Here is a 22,424-nt window from a genome sequence, read left to right as displayed (position 1 = left end):
AGGGAAACCCAGAAAACTCTTATCTTAAGACTGAACACTTAGAAATAAAATAAAAAAATGGAAAAGGGGCTGATGCCTTGCACTCCCTCTCCTCCCACTCCCCTTGATAATATGTGTGACATTCCACAGGCACCCCTGACCGCCTTAAAAGAAGAATGTTGCTTTTATGCAGATCAAACTGGAGTAGTCAGAGAAACTATGGATATACTCAAAGAAAGACTTGCTCAAAGAAAAAGGGATTTTCAGTCCCAGCAGGGATGGTTCGAAAACTGGTTCAACAGATCGCCTTGGCTTACTACTTTGTTGTCATCTATAACAGGCCCTCTCATCATTCTGTTATTAATTCTAACTTTTGGTCCTTGTGTCTAAAACAGGTTAGTACAGTTCATTAAAGACCGCTTGTCCGTAATTCAGACTATGGTACTAACACAACAATACCAACTTTTAAAACGATCAGAGTCCCGGACAAGCTTAGAGCAGGAACAAGACAAATGGATATAAGATTATATCCATGTTAAAGAAAAAGGGGGGAATGAAGGACCCCAGGTCAGAATTATACTATAGCCTATAAGTTTTAACATTCTTTTTATAACCAGCTTATGCTAACTGAGAAACTGTAGCTAGCTGACGATAGATAAGGGAGTCAGCAAGCAGCATAACAGGATAACGAATAGCGAAAATCTGTGTTTAACCCAGCTGTTTCTGGCTTCTGTATAATAATGCTTCTAATGCTTTGCTAAGAAATGAAAAATTGCTTAAACCCTCAACTCTAAGGAGCAAGAGGCTGGCTGAGAACAAAGCAAAAGCTGGCGCCTTGCACCCCCCCCTTCACCCGCTCCCCTCCATATGTGTAGCATTATAAATAATTAACTTGCAGAAATCACAGTCCTGCAGGGTAGGAGTCTCCCTTGGTTTGCAAATGTCCTTGAGATTTACAACAAAGAAGTTACCTTACGTTTGATAGCAGGAATGTAACATTTCACCAGGAGAGACTCCCAAATGTCTTTATGTTAGGACCTCATTAAAGGGAAAATGGCCTTGGCTTGATAGTAACCAGGCCTTCAATATCCTGATAGTGCTTTCATTCGCATGCGTGGGCTAACCAGCCAGTTCTGCTTCTGTAAGATTGCTTTGTCTGCTTTCGCACGTGGGTCCCCTGATCCACTCCACTGACGCCAAGTATGCCTGTTCAAACTATCAATCAGTCAGCTCAGCCCCTCCCGAAACTTGTTTGTCCATAAAAATCCTGCACCACCCCAGCCTGGTGTGCTCAGCTAGCAGGAGCTGCTGACCACCCGCAGGAGTCCGCGTTACAATAAAGAACCTCTTGCTGTTTGCATCCTGTGGCAGTGTTGAATTCTTGGGTAAGGGGATCCGTGGGTCTTTCAAGAACCTGATGTGGGGCTCGATCCAAGGACCCTGGAATCATGACCCGAGCCGAAGGCAGAGGCCTTAACTCACTGAGCTACCCAGGTGCCGTATATTATTATATATTTAAAGTTGCTAAAGCTTAAGAGTTCTTAGCACAAGAAAAAAATGTGTATGTTTGGTGATGGATGTTAACTAGTCTTAGGGTGATCATTTCACAACAGATAAAAATATGGAATTTTTATGTTGTACGCCTGAAACTAGCATGTGTCCATTATATGTCAGTTTCTTTAAAAAGTAATTGATATTTTATTTTTTTTAAAATTATTTATTTATTAGACAGAGATCACAAGTAGGCAGAGAGAGAGACAGGGAAGCATGCTCCCTGCTGAGCAGAAAGCCCAATGTGGGCTTCAACCCATAACCCTGGGATCATGACCTGAGCTAATGACAGAGGCCTTAACCCACTGAACCAGCCAGGCACCCCAAAAGTAATTTATATTTTAAAGAGAAAGACTATGGCACCTGGGTGGCTCAGTCAGTTAAGCGTCTGCCTTCGGTTGAGATCTTGATTTCACGGTCTTGGAATGAACCCTGGCAAGCCGGCTCCCAGCTCAGCAGAGAGCCGGCTTCTCCCTCTGCCCCTCCTCCCACTTGTTCTCTCCGTCTCTCTCTCTCAAATAAATAAAATCTTAAAAAAAAATAAGTAAAGAGAAAGACCAAAACAAAGTCTGGAAGGATGTGAATCGCTGTGTTAAATAGCGAAGAAAAATAAACATTAACAATGCTTAACTGCAGAGCATTCGAGAGTGGGTGATTTTTTTTTTCTCTCTTACATAAGTATTTATTGGTTGGTTGAAAGTTTGACAGTGAACATTTGTTACTTTTTAAATTAAGAAGAAAAAGCTGTTTCTATTTTGAGAAGAGCCTCTTTGAAATGTATAATTAAAGAAATAAAATGCCTGTAGAGTTAGGCAACAGGAGAGAATGGTCTTGGTGAGGGGTCCCCTTTCCCATAATCTTAGGAAGTGAGCAGACCCCTTGATGTCCTGTGTGTGTTCCCCTGCAGTAATACGGCCTCTTATTCTTTCTCTGATCTTATTTTTCTATGTAAAATGTGGTATCAGTGCAATCATTTTTTCTTTCTGGTTTGATTTTCAGGAAGATTTCGACGTCGATCACTTTGTGTCTGACTGTAGGAAGCATGTCCAGCTGGAGGAACTAAGAGGATATCTGGAACTCTACTATAAACTTCTTAAAATAGCCATGGTCGAGCTCATCAACAAGGATTATGCAGATTTTGTCAACCTTTCCACAAACTTGGTAAACCTGAAATTCACAAGTCCTACATACACACACACACACACACACACACACACACTGTCTCTCTCCTTCATATTTATTAAAAGGGCAGAGTTTTTAGATGTCTGGGCAGAGTCTTCAGTTGATTACCCCACCAACCCCACCAGAAACTTGAAGAAATTACCAATTTCATTAATAAAAGAACTAAACTTTTTGGAATACATTTTTTTTGCTTTAGTTTTTATTCATTTAAGGTTGCTCTAGTTTGATTATGTTTCAAATTCATTAGTCAACAGTGAAAAGTAAAGGATAATAATACCCAAGGGGTTGTTTTATTAGTTGCTAAGTGATTACCCTGAAGTCTTCCTTGACTTAGACTAATTTGTAGGAGCAAATGTCCACCACTCTTACAATGTTTAATTTACTCCCAGGTATATCTGTTAGCCAGAGCTAGGTTGAGGGAACATTGGCCAATATTGATATTTAAAAATTTGGTTTTATAAAAATATAAGAATGATTTGCAGTGAGCTTATCAATTGTTTGTAAAAGCCATTTAGAAATGTTGAATTTTGTTACTTGGCAGAAAAGTCTCCTTGTTGATGCTTCATTTTGTTTTAAATCTGTTTGTCCAGAGAAGCACAGAAAGTTGCAGCTCCGTGGGAATTTCAAGAAGCATTAAAATTAATGATGCACATTTGCTTTTGGGAAATATACCACTAAGATAAATATCCCAATAGGATTAAAAACCTAGAAAATTTTACTTCTGTTTAATTTCTATTTTTCTCAAGGCTTATAATAATGTTTAAGAGAGACGTAGCCCGTCAGACTTTCACATCAGCTGGCTGAGTATCATCAATTACAGACAAAAAACTGTACACCTTCTGTGAAAATTTTTCACATTCATTTAAAATGTCATCTAAAGGCAAATTGTTCTTAAGGAAACTTTCGTTTCTCATGACTTCCCTTATTTTTATAGTTCCATGTATTTCAACAGATTTTTTTCATATTCTATGAACATTAATGGCCAAATAACACTTCTGTTGTTTAGCTAGTTATGTAGCAAAATACGGTTGTGCCAAAAAAATAACTTAAATCTGGTACTGCTTTGATCGTTTAATAGATACGTCACTATTACTCCTTATCGTGATGTGTTTGTGCCAACCTGGTTTTGCCTTTAGGTTGGCATAAACAAAGCCCTCAATGAACTTTCTGTGCCTTTGGGACAGTTACGAGAAGTTCTGGTAAGTCCCCAATTAATGAAAACAGTCTGCTGTGACGCCTGTTGTCCTCGTCGGCTTTTCTCTAAGAACTCTTTTCATCTGTTAGTTTGGTGGTACTGGTGGTTGTATTTTAACGGCTCATGATTATAATATTCACCTTCAGAAGATTTGTAAATGATTTTGTTTTTGCATATGCTAAAAACCTAAAAAAACATGTTCGATTTGAAGAAGACATATTCTCAGAGTAGTCAACCTTAAAATGTCAGGGGAGAGGAAGCATATTTCCAAATTCAACTTATTAATGCCACTTTGGTCATATGTAAGTGGTTTCTAACTTATGAATGACTTGTATTTTAACAGTTTGTAATCTTGTAAATATCCCCCCCACCCCATGTAATCTACATGTGGTTAGGTTCCTGGGCTAATCTACAAAAACTGTGTAATCCCTAATGGAACTGAAGGATAATATAAATAAAATGTAATACTTAATAAATGTTACATTTGCATGTTCTCTCAGAAAAATCTCTGTTTTTGGAATGGGACTCCCCACCTCTAAGCCATTGGGAATAGGAACTCCACCTGGGTGAACAGTGGAGGGGCAGTTGTGGCATCACTTCTAACAGAAAACTGTGCTGCCCTGTCTCCCCCCGCCCCGTCTGTGTCTGGTGCCCTGACTTCTGGCCTCTGTCCGTTCTGATGCCCTGTCGTAAACTTGTCATAAATGGCACCATCCTTCCTTGTGTGTCTCCTCTAGCTTGAGTGGCCTCGTGCATCCCTCCCCTTAAACAGTGCCTGCATCCTAGAGAGAATATAAGGAGAACATAATTTAAGGGAAGACACAGTACATGGTTAGAACCAAGAAAAATGTGGAGTAATGGAAATATCAGTGCTGAGAAGCCTAGGGGAGGGGCAGGCAGGAAAGAGTTCGTGAAACAGGTAAAAATCTTGAGTTGTGCCTTGAGGTAGCCAATACTTTCCATGGTTTATGTCTCATTTGAATTTTACAAAATCTTGTTAAAGGTACTTTTCTTTGGAATGGAAGGGATTTTCATGGTCCGCTGTTCGATTCCACACCAGCCGCTGTGGGGCTCTCCCACTGTCTCCTTGGTGTGCCTCTTCCTCCCGGGGCCTCATAGTGGTGTTGTTTCCCAAGCCTAGCCTTCCTTTGGCCTCCCACTCTTCTCTCGAACCCCCTCCCTGGAGGCAGATTTGCTCTACTCACACAGGCTCCCGTCCCGCCTCACCCCCTGCCATCACCGTATCCCCTCCCTTTTCCATGGCCTGTCTTTATGGCCACTTTGGTCCTGCTCAGCCACAGGCCTGACCTGCCTTTCTGGTCCCAACTCTGAAGCTGTTCTGTGAGATTCTAAGACCACTGAGGGATACGACTATATCTGTCTTCATTGCATCCCTGTGGACTGCCACAATACTGACATCCAGGAGGTGTTTCATAATGTTGATGGAGTGAATTAATTCACCTTCCTGTGGAATTTTTGTGATATGCCTACTTCATTCTAGTTGTTTCTGTTAACCTTTGTTTTGGCCCTAATTCCTAATTATCTCTTTATTCATTAGCTTCTGGACATGTTTCTCTACCTCTGTGCTCTGCCTTTTTCTGGTCTTCTGTTCTTCATTCTTGATTCCTGGTATTTCCATACCCACATTTCATCATCATGCATCAGTGCTTTGACATTCTTTCGTTCTCCAAAATATGCAGAATCTAAAGACCTCATCTCAGTGAAGTTGGCCCTCCATTCCTATTTCTGCTTCTCTCCAGAAGGAAGCCTGCAGTGCACATGGCTGTGTGCCTGTCTGACCCTGCCCCTGAGTGTGTGTGCACTTACATCTGCTCCCCATCCCCTCCACACCTCGGCAGCTGTGTACACATGGCTTTCAGAGTCCGATTCGAGCCCCATCACATTTCCAGACTCTCCTGTACTTTGCTTCATATTATCTGTTCTCCATTCTAAGCCCCCTCATCCCCATAACTTTCACTGTATATGTGTCATTCTTCTTCTGGCCATGCAACCCTGCCTTCGTGTCATTATGCCCCCAGATCATAAGTCCCCTCAACAGTAACTGTGTCTGGTATATCATGGTATTTTTTTTTTTTTTTGTCAATATCTGCATAGTACTGGTGCACAGGTATTAAGTTCTGTGGAATTGAATGAGATGTAGGAACTTGATAATGTGACAAAACAATGTCTGTAATACGTTTTCTTTATTATTCTTTTAAAGAGTCTCAGGTCACCAGTCAGTGAAGGAATTCGGGCAGTAGATAAACGAATGTGTAAACAAGAGGACATAAGGAAGAAAAAGGTACCCTCCAGTAGATTTCTTATGCTGCATGCCAGTTGAAGCCCTCTCCTCTTGTCTCCGCGAACTTGTCAGCACTATTCAGCTTTTTTTCTTTTTTTCTAATTTAGCTTTTTTTCAAAGCTCTCACGCATGTGCATTTTATGTATTATGTCACGTTATCTACCTGAAATAAGAAGACAGAATTTCAGAGGTACCAACACGATCTCAAGATCACCTACTTTTTCCAGAACAAGAAACAGTGATAACTGTTGTCGGTGCAGCGCTTGACAGTTAACGACTGTATAAATTGTCAGCGGCCCTGTAAAGAAAATAGGCCTATATTAGAGACGAGGGGAGAAGTGGGCTTTCCAAAGCAAACTCAGGATTCTGCCGTAGGTTTGTTGTTATTTTCTGATCCTGTGTTCTTTATGTTCTGGTGTTCACTTTAATTTTTTTTGATTCCCAGTAGTTAGCATGCGGTGTTGGCTTAGTTTCAGGTGTGTGAGACAGGCAACGGCTCTGTACATCTGAGGGCTCACCCCGGGAGTGTGCCCCTTAGTGCTATCTCCAGTTCCAAGTGTCCCCGATATCATTCATGATCATAACGATGTAGGGGCACAGTGGGCATTGGGAGTCTGGGCTTCTGACTCTCGCCTGCTGCTCTGTACAATGTTTTCTATGTGTATTATTCGCATATTTCTTAAAATCTCAGTGGGGAGAAGCCTGTTTGAGGGACCTTCTGTTTAATTCGCCTCTGGATCTCCTCACAGCTTTTGTCCAAAGAATGCTTGTCGTGCACTTCCAGACAAAACAGTAAGCTTTGTGAGAGCAGGGTGTATTTCTTGCTTTATTTTCTCGTGCCCCCCACCCCTGTCGGAATGAATGTCGAGCTCCCAGGGGTGTTCATTATTATTATTATTTATTGAATGGATGACTTTGTATTTTTTTGTTCTTTAAGGATGAGAGTTTTCATAATGTCCCTCAACCTCTTTGATAATATTTGTAGTATAAAAGGTCTTTAATGATTTGGTGCTTGGGCATATAGGTATATGCACATGTAAACTGAGAGGGCCAAAGTTAAAACATGAATAAAGGGCCATAAGAAAACAAATGGAGGGGCGCCTGGTGGCTCAGTTGGTTAAACGTCTGACTCTTGATTTTGGCTCAGGTCATGATCTCAGGATCATGAGATTGAGCCCCGCATTGAGCTCTGTGCTCAGCAGGATGTTGGCTCGAGATTCTCTCTCTCCCTCTGCCCCTCCCCTGCACGCGCACATGCAGTCTCTCTCTCTCTCAAATAAACAAATCTTTTTAAAAAAATAGTAAAGAAATGCCCATAGAAAGATTCAGGATGGGGAAAAGAAGAAATAAGAGTATAGAATATGAGAAAGCAAAGTCTAGGGGTTTTTTTTTCCTCTATAAACTTGCAATAGAATATGGAAGTATGCTTATCTAGAACTAAGATTGGCATTCTTGAGAATTCTGTGTTTCATAGAAATATTCAAAATATAGCATGCCCTATATATTTGAAGTTAACTTTTGGTCTTTATTTTCCTGCATTTAGCATGGGAAATAAAGATGATTAAGAGTAAAGATGGTGATGTTTTTTGTTTGCTTAATTTTTATTTTTATAGATGTGTGTGTTGAGGCTTATACAAGTTATTTGATCAGTTGAAAAGATTGAAAAAATCTTAAATTCACAAAGTTCTAAAGAAACCTCTGCACTAGAAGGAAGCAGGTAAGCATTTTTTTTTAACTAAGTAGCACATAAATTAATACTTCACATCCAGTCTAATTAGGCGTGGACGGCATAGTTAGAATTCATTTCTGAACAAGAAGAAAATCCAGGTTTGTGGCTAGAATGTAGCTCCAGGAGAGTGGAGAGCATGAAATGGTGAAATCTATAACACGTTCCTATAAACCCTTTGGTTATAGACCACAGTTCCAACACGTCATTATGCTTACAGTGGAAAAGTATATTTGGAATCACCTTCCCTGAGGACTAGCAAAGTCCTGTTGATCTTTAAGGTATACCTACCATTCATCTTGGTTTTTCTCCATCTCATTTTTTTCCCTAGACATGCCCAGAGTATTACCATTGATGTATTTTGCACCAGCATTTTATTATTATGAAACAGTATAGGACATATCCAGTTGAAATTTACAAACAGGAAAGAAAAAACTTATGAAATAGGAAAAAGATGATGGCTCTCTTTGTTATACTGTGATTGTCTTGTTCCCTTCCTGGTGTGAATTTTCAATCATCCAGGGTAGATGAGTGACTCAGAAAATGAGTAGTTAGGTCCTGTCAGCACCGTGAGACTCACAGTGGTGCAGTGGGAGTAGCTGGGGCTGGTCCTACACATTCCAGCTGGGATGCCTGCGTCAAGGTCGCCTGGTGCCCTGAGTGCTCTGTTGTGTGACACTAACAGTCCCTCCCCTTGCAGGCGGAGTTAGGTTTCTAAATTTTAGGAATTAAGGTTTTAGATTTGGAAGGAACTTGAGAGACCATATGCTCCACATGTCTCATGATGGAGGTTAAGAATGGACACATCCCAAAGGAAGTGATTCTCTGGTCCTAGGTCTCTGCCCCCTTTCACATCAAGGCATTCAACTAAGTGGTCAGCCTCCACTGTGCTTGTGTCTCTAGCCCGTTGTACTCGTGCTTCTGCCCAGGTTCGTCCACACTTAGCAGACAGTCTGCATGCGGCCCTTCTGCAGCCCGTGTGTCTCCAGCGGCTCTGCTTCGCTGCGGCCCTTGGCAGCGCCTGCAGCCCCTCCAGCCATGTCCACGTTCGGCCCCTGGGGCGCTGGCCCTCCAGTGTTCTTCCTGTCTTTGCTGTTGCTGCTGTGCTCCTCGGATAGAAACACCTCAGTGAGCTCTGTGTCTACAATCCTGTCCCTTTGCAGCACTGTCCTTGATAAACAGACATTGTGCGCTTTCTTGCTCAGAATTACCTTGGAGGACTTTTTTCTCCCGAAGAGCAGCTCTGAGCTCTAGAGTCAGGAAAGCCAGAGTAGCGTCAGCGCATGGTAAATCCATCATGCTCTGCCAGGCCCAGAAATGCCGAGAAAGGGATAAATAGGAAATGTGCATGGGATCAGTCAGTAGAGGTTGGGATTAGGCTTCGGCACTGTTAGTGCCAAGCACTTGCCTTCCCTCCACACCAGTTCTGATGCTCTGGGACGGGGCACACCGTGGCAGGTCTCCAGAGATTTTGGGTTTCCTTACAGTGTGTTTCCTCACTACCTGACTGCCCATCCTCAGATGTGGGATGCCTCATAGAGCCCAGCAGGGGCTTTGGGGCCTTTGTTGTGTTTTTTTTTTCTTTCACTGTTCGACTTCCTTTTGAATGGGGTTGACACTTTCTAATGTGGGGGGCAAGAGGGAAGTGTATCCAGTCCACTTGATGGCAGATGCACTGTGAGTGATTTCTCACCAGCTCCCGGAGCACCGAGCTTACTCTTTCTGCCGTTGGGTAAATTTAAACTTGGAGTCCGCTGCTCTGAGCGATTTCCCAGGTTGCTGCTAGGCGGTCAGTTTTAGCTGATTGAGGAGACAGCGGTAGTTGGTACTGGGGAGGTACTTGGGAGGGAGAATGAGGCAGGCGGAGAAGAAGAGGGGGCTTCGGGTATGAACGGTAGGACAGGGCAAGAGAGAGGAGGGGGTTAGAGAATGGGAGAAGAAGGGCACGAATGGGAGAGCCCGAGGAACGTGGTGGAAACATGCAGTTGTACCCACACTGACCTAAAATAGCTCCATCCCCTTGCCTGGGCCCTGTGGCCCAGGCCAGGCTGCGTCGGTGGCTTCTATGACCTCCCTGCTCCTCACCCCTTGCACTGGGGCCTGCTGCACAGACAGTTTGTCATGAAAATTGATGGCATGCAGGTGCAGGTGCCTGAGCTCTGTAAGGCATGGGGGGCGGTGGGGGTGGCAGGTTTTAACTTTGGGAATTACATTTCTCTAATTGTCTCTACTAGCCCTCTCTGGACTAGACAGATTTTGGAGAGAATTGCCACAGAATTTAACCAGTTACAGTTTCATGCTGTTCAGAGCAAAGGCATGCCTCTTCGGGACAAAGTAAGACCAGCAAGTGTTGGTTTCGATTTTCAATTTGCTGTTTGCGAATTTCCTGGATGATTTTGGTTTGACCTAGCATTGTCCCTGATAGTTGCTACTCTACAGGATTTTGAAGCTAGCTTTGAATTTTTTTTTTTTTTCAGTGTCTCCTGCTTGGGACCCTGCTTTCATTATGTCACACTAGATAGATTTTGTGTAAAGACACAAGCATAGTCTCCAAACTATGCAAGTAAAATTAATTCTGAATTTCATGTAACTTGACACATCATATGATGTAGTCAGAGTTCATTTATCCAAAGCCCTTGACTGGGATTAAATGCACGTTTGTCAGATTTACTCCGTAGCTTAAGAGGCAAATAACTTTTTGTCGTTCAGTAATTATCTGAACTTCACTTTGATGAAGCCGACTTACTTTCAAAGAAATCATAGGGAGGGGACGCCTCAGTGGCTCAGTCAGTTAAGCCACTGCCTCTGGCTTAGGTCATGATCCCAGGGTCCTGGGATTGAGTCCCACCTTGGGCTCCTTGCTTGGCAGGAAGCCTGCTTCTCTTTCTGCCTGTGCCTACTTGTGTGCTTGTGCTCTCTCTCGACAAATAAATAAATAAAAACCTTTAAAAAAAAAAAGAAAGAAAGAAAGCAATCATGGGGAGAAGAGATTCATTGTTTTTCTCTAGGAAATGTTGGGATTTTAATCTTACATATATTCTGGTAGAATTAGAGGCTCGATTTATATATATAACACATATGTATATAAATTATACACATATATTGGAGCTTTTAGAAACTGTTGTGCCTGGACCTTCTTTCCTGGTCTCTCTGTTCTTGCAGCGTATAGCCCACATTACGGCCATGCTGCAGCAGTCCCTGGGAGGCCTGTTGCTAGAAGGGCTTCAGACTTCCAATGTGGACATCATACGGCACTGCCTCCGGACTTAAGCTACATTTGACAAGACACGGGATGCAGAGGCGTTCGTTGGTCAAGTACTGGTGAAACCGTACATGGATGAGGTTTGTGCCCCCATGCACCTCATTCCACAAACACAGAGCATCTAATCTGGCTTCGTTTCTTGACTGGGTGCGAGAGAGCTCAGGGCTCTTCCTTGAAGATGCTCCTAGTTCCTGCTCTTCTGGTTGTAAGAAAAGGTTGGTCCCGCTTGGTGCCCATCAGCATGGCAGGAATCAGGCATGCGCTCTAGTCTCTTCCAGTGATGCCATAACTCAGGGATCATCTTAATTTAGTAGGGGTGAGGGACTTGCCTAGGAAGAAGGTACGGATCAGAACATTTTTCAGGTCAATTTCCATTTCCATAAGTTATATGTTAATGAAGTTGCCGAAAAGCGTGACCCCACCAAGGCGCCTGTGCCCACTGGAGGAGCTGGAAGACAGCTCTGTGTGCAGGGAAAGTCTGTGAGGGGAGGCGTCTTTGCAGAATTTATGTGGCCTAAGTCTTGAAGACCATGGGGGAGTTTGCCAGGCTAGGAATGTGGGAGGGAGGGAATATTCAAAGATAAAGGGCTTTGAAGGGCGAGTTAGCGGGGTAGTACCTTAAGTCCGGAACTTGGTTACCCAGTGTTCTTGACCTATAAGGATACAGTTAAATACAGGGAGTCAGTGTATCCTGCCTCTGAGCGGCCGGAGTATGGGCTGCACCATGTGAGGCCGCCAGCAGTCAGCAGCTTCCAACTTAGAGAGCGTCGGTTTCATCTAGTTAAGGCTGACAGAAGTCATGAAGCCAGTCTCAGCGTTTGAGGGCTTTCTTCCAGTCACCTGCCAGTGTGAGTGTTCTTTCTGTCCAGTAAGTATAAAGCTACCCACCATGACTTCAGGATGAAAGGCTTCCAGTTTTAAAATGAGACAGTATCCCAGTGATAGAAGTGAAATTGAAGGATTAATTTCAGTAATCTTCTCAGCTTCATTAAGACTACTAAAAGTAAATGATCTGTCACTTCTTTGTATGTATCCTATTATAGTTCATAGCTCTCTCTGTGGGGGTGAAAAAGATCACATTATTCTTTGTCACTAAATGAAAACATTTTAGTTATTTAATTTACGCCCTTTTCATTGAACTGAATCTAATATGCTAAATTAAGGAAGTACTTTACGTTTCCGTGTCATTAAATGAACTGTGGCCACGTTTGTATTTTAAGTTTGTATGCTTGTCATTCACCTCCTGCAACTCAGCCTCACCAAAAAATAAAATAAAATACTAAAGCAAAATAAGATGTGTTTTCTTCCATCACTTTCATCTCAGCCCTTTCCCTGTTCTGGAGACGGTAGAGGATAAGGCCAGGGTGAAGATGGTACAGAGCTGTTGTCTGCAGATACAGTATTTCGCTTTTAAGCTCAGAAGGGAAGCAGATGAGTGTGTATGATGTTTTAGCTTCAGGCCAGTCTCTGTCCCTCAGCCTCTGTGTCCCCCAGGATTGGAGCAGTATTCCCAAATCCTGGGACCTAGATTTTCATGCCATTGTCACTTACCTCCTGTTTAGAAAGCATACTGAGTGGGGAGGAGGAAGGACGAAGTGCATTTGTAAGGTTTACTCGATTCTTTTCTCTGTAGTGTATAGTTCATACTTCTCTTTTAGGTGCTTTAAAAACAAACAAAAACACAAACAAACAAACAAATAAATAAATAAAAATAAAATGCTCTTCCTTCTGCTAGGTGATTGTAGAGCAGATTGTTGAGTCTCATCCGGACGGCCTGAAGATCATGTATGCTAATAAGCTCCTGGAGTTCGTTCCTCACCACTGCCGCCTTCTTCGAGAGGTCACAGGAGGAGCCATCTCAAGGTGACGTAAAATGCTGTGTATGCACCTGAGCTCAGTTTAGTGACCAAGTGTCACCTCCTCATGTGCCGCTGATCCCTGGCTGTCCTGTCTGACCCGGGAATGTGGGAACGTGTGCTCTTCCCTATTTGTTACCAGTGCTGTGAGGCAGGTGTCGCTTGCCTGGGTTTACAGGGAATGGAATGAAGAGTGGGGACGAATCTCAACGGTGACATTTGTGTGACTCCAGAGCCTCTGCTTTTCTCTTGTCTATACTTTCTCCTTAACCAGGTTCAAAATCATAATTGGTTTCCTTCCATTATTGTGATGTCATCATCGGTCTAGAAATACCAATTCATTTTAATTCAACACGTTTTATACTGATGGCAATTAAAGTCATGTTCGGTTTTCCCTCCCTCTCTTATCTCATTTCCATGGCTTTCCCGTTCTGTTTCATGAATATCCCATTACCTTCCACCATCTCCGTCATCCCAGTCCAGACCTTTGTCGCCTTTTGTTCGAGGGTAGCGGCCTCTCCCCACCTGGTATCCTAGCTCCACCTGTCCCTCTTCATTGCAGCCCTCAGCTGTCCCACCTGCCCAGAGCTCTGCAGCCTTCCTGAGTCGCTCGTGGCTTCTCATCACCCACAGAAGAGCATCCAGTCTTCCTGGCGCAACCTGTGACCGTTGGTGCTTGAGTCCTAGTGGTTCTCCGCTGTAGAACTTTTTACTGTGGAACTTTCCCCCATACCACTATGGTTCCTGGCCAGACAGGAGTGCTTGACCTTCCCTAACACACCTGGTACAGAAGATCCCTGACTTCACCTTGGTTCAGTTTATGGTTTTTTGACTTTTTATAATAGTGTAGAAGTGATATGCATTTAGTTTGGATCTTTTCCCAGGCTGGCAATCTACAGTAGGGTCCTCTTTTGTAATGCTGGGCAGGGGCAGCAAGCACAGCCCCCAGGCAAACCACGTGATCACGAGGGTCAGCAACCAACACACTTGAACCGTCCTGTTCTAGCTTTCAGTGCAGTGTTCAGTAAGTTACATGAGATACCAGACACTTTATTGTGAAATAGGCTTTGTGTTAGAGAATTTTGCCCAACTGTGCAATACTGTAAGTGTTCTCAAGACATTTAAGTTTGGCGGGGCTAAGCTCTGATGTTCAGTCGCTTAGGTGTTTTCCATGCATTTTCAACTAAAGAGATTTCCAGCTGAACAATGGGTTTATTAGAAGCCGAGGCCGTCATAAGCCAAGGAACATCTGTCTATACTGTGCGCCTCTGTGTTTTCCTTCATTGCTTCCTGACTCATATCCCTTTGTCTTTCTGTTGATCTGTCACTCCACATGAAGGTCCAGTCAAATACAACTTCTTTTTTTTAAGGTTATTTATTTATTTACTTATTAGAGAAAGCATAAGCAGAGGGGGAGGCAAAGAGTGAAGCAGGCTCCCCACTGAGCAGGGAGTCCGATGTGGGACTCAATCCCAGGACCTGAGCCACCCAAGCGCCCCCAGGCTATGGTTATTTCAAGAAAAAGTCCTATTTGTGAATTCTTCATCTAGTGAAGATGAATTAAAATCAGAAAGTCAACTCTGCCACCTTTAAAAACCCAGGAACAGAAAAAAATTCCACGAGCAGGTATAACCCTATCCACAATAAATCACTTTCAATCCAGTCCTGAAAACTAATACAGAGTAGGAAGAAAGCATTACAGAAAAATTTTGTTTTCATTAATCAAGCTGGAAAATAATGGGCCTTACATGAATGCCCTTTAGGAAGACAGTTCTTATAGTTTTATGTTGATGGAAACTAACATTACATTCAAAATGCATGTTAAAACCATGACTGTAGATTAACTACCACTTTCAGTCGTCAGAAGATGAAAAATGGTCAAGGGTCACCCAAACGGAATCCTGGTTCCTCCTGGAAAATGTGTTCCTAAATATTTTCCCCCTGAACTACTGTGCTCTTTCTATATCTTACACAGCAGACACTGCGATGCACAAACACATCCAGAAGGCCTTTGAGGGCTGACAGCCTGCTGGAACAATGAGGAATTCACCCAGGTTTCTGCCTTTCTGCCGGGCCCAGAAAGTTCTGGGTAACCCAGGTGACGTGTCATGAGAATACAAGTGTAGCTCACACCATATGTATTATCTCCTCAGGGTAGACACCAAAATCCATGTTCGTATATGAAAATCCGAGATGCGTACAGAAATCAAGAGTGATTCTGTCATCTTGAAAGAAAAACACACTGTTGCGCTGCCACATGCCTCGTTTCTCCTCGATTGACTGCAGGAAGTAGTGATTGCAGTCAGAAATCTCAGAAAGAAAAATTAGAGTAAGGGAAACACCTGAAGTTTATTCGTGAAAATACTTGGAGAACGACTGTGACCAATAAACCAGGGCTTAGTTCATGAGACTATGTCAATGAGCTTATACCATCCCATGTCCTGGTCAAACCCTCATGTCTGGGAGATGGAGGGACGTCTTCATCTTCCAGAGCTACTATTAGGGAAAAAGGTGGAGACAATACTGACTGAGTCCCTCCTTCAGCAGGAGAGCCAAAAACACCTTGCCCCTCCATAATCCCAAATGAAAATAAACATCTCGGGGCGACTGGGTGGGTTAAGCTTCTGCCTTTGGCTGGGATCGAGCCCCACGTCGGGCTCTTTGCTCAGCAGGGAGCCCACTTCCCTCCTTCTCTCTCTGCCTGCCTCTCTGCCTACTTGTGATCTCTGTCTGTCAAATAAATAAAATAAATAAAATCTTTAAAAAAGAAAAGAAAAGAAACATCTCATTTTTCTAGTGTGCAGCAGTGACTATGCAGGAGAAATTATTATTATTATTAGATGATTTATTATTATTATTATTATTATTATTGTACTATATTGTTAACCTTTTGAATTCGGACACCTAAAATTTTTAATAAAATATGAAGGCGTTTTTTTTTAAGATTTTATTTATTTGAAAGACAGAGATCACAAGTAGGCAGAGAGGCAGGCAGAGAGAGGGGGAAGCAGGCTCCCCACTGAGCAGAGAGCCCGACGTGGGACTCGATCCCAGGACCCTGAGATCATGACCTGAGCCGAAGGCAGCGGCTTAACACACTGAGCCACCCAGGCGCCCCATGAAGGCTTTTTTTAAAGAACAAAAACTTCAGACTATATCTTTTTCCTAGAAGTTCCCACTACAACTGACTTCTGTGTTGGCCAACATTTAGCCATTCAGATAAAGTCCGTATTTAGTGCTTCGTGTGTATGCATGTGTAAAATAAGAGGACAGTCATAAATCTTTAAGATTGTGTATAATAACCTTGAAATAAGGATTCTTGATACACAAGATCTCGTCTGGGGAAAACAGCTGGAGAACAGTATTCAGTTTTCAAATGACAGGGGAAATACGCATTCAGTTATGAGAAAGGGAAGGAGAACAAGACCAAATATTAATAAAAGGGAAAAAAGGTTTTTCTGCCATCTTTCCGTGCCGCAGTAACAGTGTGAACAAATGTCCCACAGATGCCCTCAAGAACATTAACACTGCTGAAAGGGGGGGCGAAGGCCAGGTTCTTAGGAGGCCATGCACCAAAGTCATCGTCCCGTTTCCTCACTGTGATGACGAAGCATGAGCACATTGGCAAATTTGAAATTATTGATGACCACAGAGCCGGGAAAACTGCTGTGAACCTCACGGGCAAGTTAAACAAGTGTGGCATGACCAGCCCTAGACTTGTATAACTGAAAGATCTAGAAAAGTGGCAGAATATTTCCATTCCCTCAGTTTGGTTTCACTGCATGGAAAAATTCTTCTGGCATCATGCACCATGAAGAAGGAAGAATCCAGGCAGGAGGGAAAATCCTGGGATTCCTTTTTCCTAGAAATATAATATACATGGCACGTGAAAAAAAAAAAAAAAGGAAAATAAATTACAGTCAACTAATGTTTGACAAGGGTGCCAAACAATTCAATGGGGGTAAGAACAGTATTTTACTCCCAAGCAGCCACATGCAAATAATGAAACAGGAGTCCTGCCTCACACCATACAGAGAAAATAACCCAAAATGCATCAAAGATATAAATGTAAGCATTAAAATGATAAAGTTCGGGATGCCTGGGTAGCTCAGTTGGTTGGACGGCTGCCTTCTGCTCAGGTCATGATCCCGGAGTTCCCAGATGAGTCCTGCATCAGGCTCCAAGCTCCACAGGGAGTCTGCTTCTCCCTCTGACCTTCTCCTCGCTCATGCTCTCTCTCATTGTCTCTTTCTCAAATAAATAAAATCATTTAAAAAATAAAAATAAAGTAAAATGATAAAGTTTTCAGAAGAAAACACAAAGGTAAATGTTAGTGGTCTTGAATCTAACAACGGCTCCTCAGCCAAACACCAAAGTCAAGCAAATTAAAAAAAATAATAAACAAATAAATGGGACTCAACCAAAATATTCCAAGGACCCCATTGACAAAGTCAAAAGACAAGCCACTAAATGGGAGAAAATATTTGCAGGTCATATATAAGGAACATGCATTCAGACTGTGTGAAGAATTCTTACAACTCAAATAAAAAGACAACCAAGTTAAGAAATGAGCAAAGAGGGGCGCCTAGGTGGCTCAGAGGGTTAAGCTGCTGCCTTCGGCTCAGGTCATGAACTCGGAGTCCTGGGATCGATCCCCGTATCAGGCTCTCTGCTCAGCAGGGAGCCTGCTTCTTTCTCTCTGTCTGCCTCTCTGCCTGCTTGTGATCTCTCTCAATAAATCTCTCTCAAATAAATAAATAAAATCTTTTAAAAAAATGAGCAAAGAACTTGAATATACATTTCTCCAATATTCAAATGTATACATTAATATATAAATGTATATATAAATATATTTTACATTATCATATATTTATATAAACATATTTATGTACATGTATTTACATTCTTAAATATGTATTTAAATATAAATAAAATATGAAATATATATATTTAAAGATACATATAAGGTATATATAAAGTATATGGGACAATAAGCACGTGAAAATATGCTCAACATCACTAATCTTTCGGGAAATGCAAATCAAAACCATGGTGAGATACCACCTTCCACCCTCGTGGATGGCTACTATCAAAAAACCCAAAAGCAGCTGTTGGAAGGATGTGAAGAGCTGGAACCTGTAAATTGCTGGTGGGCTTGGAAAATAGCGCAGCCACATTAGAAATGGCTTAGTAGCTCCTCAAAATGCAGAACACAGAGTTGCCATATGACACACCAATATCACTCCTGTGTATAGAGCCAAGAAAAAAACTATGCCCACACAAAAACTTGTGCATGAAGGTTTAGGGTTTATTCGTAATAGCGAAAAGATGAGAACAACCCAGATGTTCATCAACTGATGAAGAGATAAATAAAATGTGATCCACCCAGCCAGTGGAATATTATTCAGCCTTGAAAAGGAATAGAATTTTGATATGTGCCACGACACAGAGGAGCCTTGAAAACATTCTGCTGATTGAGAGAAGTCAGTCACAGAAGACCACATACTGCATAATTTGATTTATATGGAATTTCCAGAATAGCTAAATCTACAGAGACCGAAAGTAGATTAGCGGTTGCCTAAGACTGGTGGTGATGGCTAAAGTTTTCTTTTGAGGATGATGAAAATGTGTAGGTAGTTCAGTATAGTATAGTTAACTATAGTGAAAGCCATTAAAAACTCACCATCACATTAGATGGTGAGTGGTATGGCCTGTGAATTATATCTCAATTAAGCTGTCATCGAAAAATGCAAAGAACTTCTATATTTATCAAGTAGAAAAAGAATGAACTTGATTAAAAACATCAAAAATGGGGAAAATAAAAACAAACAAAATAAGATGGAAGGAATAAAATCATGACTGTTTATCATTAATTTAAATGTGTACAGACTGACTTTTTCTATTAAAGCACCTATCAGGGGGTTACAGATCCACGCTGTTCAAGAAACATACTTAAAATGCAAAAGGGATTGAGAATGTATCAGGTGAGGAGTTACCATGCAAAAGAGAAAGCCGGAATGGCAAAATTCATCGCAGACAAGTTGGGTCTAAAGTTATAGGTACTAAGATGAAGAGGGACATTTTTAAAGGCAGAGTTTGGAAAGAAGATGTAAAAGGTATAAGCAGGTATACATCTAACATCATAATACCTAAAGACTCTAAAAATGCAATAACAAGGTAAAATTTTAGCTTTTCAAATGGGAGTATCTACTAGAAGGAGGGAAAAACAAGGACACACAGAAAATAGACATCCTGGGGCGCCTGGGTGGCTCAGTGGGTTAAAGCCTCTGCCTTCGGCTCAGGTCATGATCCCAGGGTCCTAGGATTGAGCCCCACATCAGGCTCTCTGCTCCACGGGGAGCCTGCTTCCTCCTCTCTCTCACTCTCTGCCTGCCTCTCTGCCTACTTGTGATCTCTGTCTGTCAAATAAATAAATAAAATCTTAAAAAAAAATAGACATCCTTATTTCCCTCGGAATACATTTCTTTCTTACACCTAAGGAAAGCCATATTTGTAAAGATTAATTGCATACTAGGCAACAAAGGAAACCTTTACAAGCCTTCCAAATTAAAGATTTAAAGAACAGTTCTTTGATCACAATCCAGTAGAATCAGAATTAGATAACCTGGTAACAAAAAATTGAAACTACATACAAGTTAAGAAATACAGTCTTCAGTCAAAGAAGAAATCATAAGACGACTGAAGAAAATCTTGAAAGCAATGGAAGGGAGACTATTTCATACCAAAACTTACAGAAGACACCAGAAGTTATACTCTAAGGAGACTTTAGTGTCAAATGTCTTCAATTTCAAACATTTTTTTGAATAAAAGAAACTACTCATTTAAACCCATCAGAAAAGGGCAGCTCAATCAAAAGAAAGGAAGTAATTATAATAAAGATAAATTTTTTAACTAATAAAAAATATGAGCGGCAAATAAACTCAAAGTTGTTTTTATGAAAGACTAATGAAATAATTAAAAAAAAAACTTCACAAGCCCTATTAAGGATAAGAGAGGGGGAAGATGGGGTGTGGGAGGAGGTGGGGAGAGAGGGAAGGGGGATGGGGAAAGGGGGGTTTCAGGGAGGAGGGGACAGAGAGAGAGAGAGAGTTGCAAAACAGATAAGGGTTGGGAACAGAGATATAAAAGCAAATGCATAATAAAAAGGAATCACTAAACTGCGAGGCACTTTATACTAATCAATTTGATAACCTAGAAGAAACGATGATTTCCTAGGAAAACAAAATCATCCAAATGATTCAAGAATGGAAAATTCAGAAGATGAGTTCCAAGATCAGACAGGTTTGCAGCTGGATAACTGTCATTCTACTGTTAAATGGCAACAGGCAATTAAACAATAATAAGTCAATTCACTTGATGACGCTGAGCACAATTTTAATACCCAAACCTGAGAGGGAGGAACGGGGAAGCTATTAACAAATCTGGCTTAGGACAGATTAGTTAACAGAAACTGAACTAATGTTAGCAAATAACAGAAGTCAGGCATCTATCAAAGGACTATATCCTGAGACCAACTTGGATTCATTCCAGGAAAATAAAGGGAGCTCAAGACCAGAAAATCAATAAGATTTACCTCATCACTAAATTAACTGTGAAAAAACTCTTAAGACCATAGCAATAAATGCATTTGATAAAAAAATAAAGGCACCTGATAAAAGGTGAGCAGCCATTCTTTATAAAAATGAAGATAAAAACAGAAGGACGTTATGCAGGAGGGATTCTTAACCGGGAAGCACTAGATCAAGAGGTAGATAAAATGAGCCCATATTTGTCAAACAGTGACAGAGCCCCATGCGTGTGTGGATAGAGGCGAATGAGCTCATGGATGAGCACCAGGCTGTCAACAGGTATTATAGGGACAAAGGCAGCGGTGAGGAGAGGAGAGTCTTAACAACAGGGAAGAAGGAAAAAGGAGGATTGCAGTTAAAAATTGTGCATGATACAAACACATGCAAATAAGACCGGATATTTTCCCGTATATAGTTTTTTAAAACCCTGCACACATTACTGGAACTACCAACTCGCTTTCAGCTCCGCAGCCCTCGCGTGCTTTTCCAGTACCAGGATGCAGGGGTAGATCCTCCGTTGGTGAAATCCTATGTCATTGTACTCCTAAAGGGACAGGTGAAACAGCGCAGGGGCTGGAAGTCGGAAATCAGGCATCGCTGCGCCCACCCCAGCTCCCTGCTCGCCCAGCCCCCACTCTGAAGCAGCGGGCACTTGGAGCTGTTAAGAAGCAGGGATCTGAGGAGTTCTCTGGTTTCCCCTGGAGCCATCTGCATCCATCATATTTCCCACAGCTCTCCCCGAGTGTTGGTTCTGGCTTCCCCCGAGTGTTCCCTTAACTCCTAGCACACCCTTCTTATGAGAGCACCTAGTACTCCCCGTCACAGTGCTCTGTCTGTCACATGCATCCATTGATCAACTTTGTGCTGGTTGAGGGCTGGAGCCCCCTCCTGTTAACTCCTCAAGTCCGTTTCTAATGCAGCAGTACCTGGCACTTAAGCACCCTGTCAGTACCTGCCAAATGAATGAAATTTACTCAAAACATAGTATGAAGTCTGCGTTTTGAAACTCCTTTTTGGAGCCATTTGCTATCATTTTCCCAGGCAATTTAAAAAATTTCCAGCCTTGCTGCCAATAACCTGAAGGGGTAAAGGAATGCCGGCGTGCCCCATGGGACATGTCACTCTGGATGGTCCTTCGGCAGCAGGGACTTTGATCGCGCTCTTCCAAACCCAGCAGGATGGTGGAATGGGTACGTGGCTGAGTGCCTCCCGGGTCTGACCCTGTGTGACAACACCCGGTGCCTGCAGCTGCCCTCTGGAAGGTGTTGCTTTTGCGGCAGAGCCGGAGGGCACCAAGCGTGTGTCTGTCTCCAAAGTCCTGGGCACCACATCACAATGCCTTCCTGAGAAGCAGAATCAAGGACAGTTGCTGATCTTCATTCCTTCCCACCAAAGGTATCTCATACACCATCTTTGGAAGTTGGAGCCAGGGGACGCCTAGGTGGCTCAGTCGGTTAAGTGTCTGCCTTCAGCTCAGGTCATGATCCCAGGGTCCTGGGATGGAGTCCCACACATTTGCCTCCCTGCTCAGCGGGGAGCCTGCTTCTCCTTCTCCCTCTGCCATTCCCCCCACTTGTGCTTTCTGGCTCTCTGTGTGTCAAATAAGTGAATAAAATCTTTTTAAAAAGCTTGGGCCATACTCTTTAGCCATTCTACTTTTCCTGGGGTAATTTGCCACCTCCCTGAATTTACCTGCATCTTTTCCAAAATCTACTTATCTTCCAGCCTTCTTGACCATAATGAGTCTATAAATTTTCAGTAGACAGTGTGAACTTACACTTG

General features: G+C 42.3%; 1 protein-coding gene across 4 annotated transcripts in view; it reads left to right on the top strand.

Annotated features, from left to right (window-relative positions):
• The window catches only part of LOC131816541 (conserved oligomeric Golgi complex subunit 2-like), a 449,889-nt gene that overhangs the window by 422,999 nt on the left and 4,466 nt on the right, over nt 1–22,424 (top strand). The window contains exons 1-5 of one of the 4 annotated variants that reach the window (XR_009348097.1): nt 3,549–3,911; nt 6,129–6,209; nt 7,823–7,926; nt 10,170–11,277; nt 12,933–13,466. Coding sequence is in view for 2 of the 4 variants with exons in the window: in XM_059149362.1 (XP_059005345.1) it covers nt 2,530–2,691; nt 6,129–6,209; nt 12,933–13,060; nt 13,616–13,658 (414 nt within the window). In the remaining 2 variants the exon portion in view is untranslated. Of the gene's footprint in view, nt 1–2,529; nt 2,692–3,548; nt 3,912–6,128; nt 6,210–7,822; nt 7,927–8,864; nt 11,278–12,932; nt 13,467–13,615; nt 14,528–22,424 lie in introns of those variants that run through there. The other 3 variants (XM_059149362.1, XR_009348096.1, XM_059149361.1) reach the window with 3 other exon arrangements.

Source organism: Mustela lutreola, chromosome 15, assembly GCF_030435805.1.
Source record: "Mustela lutreola isolate mMusLut2 chromosome 15, mMusLut2.pri, whole genome shotgun sequence".
Classification (NCBI taxonomy): Eukaryota; Metazoa; Chordata; class Mammalia; order Carnivora; family Mustelidae; genus Mustela; species Mustela lutreola.
This window is presented reverse-complemented; position numbering and strand designations above follow the sequence as displayed.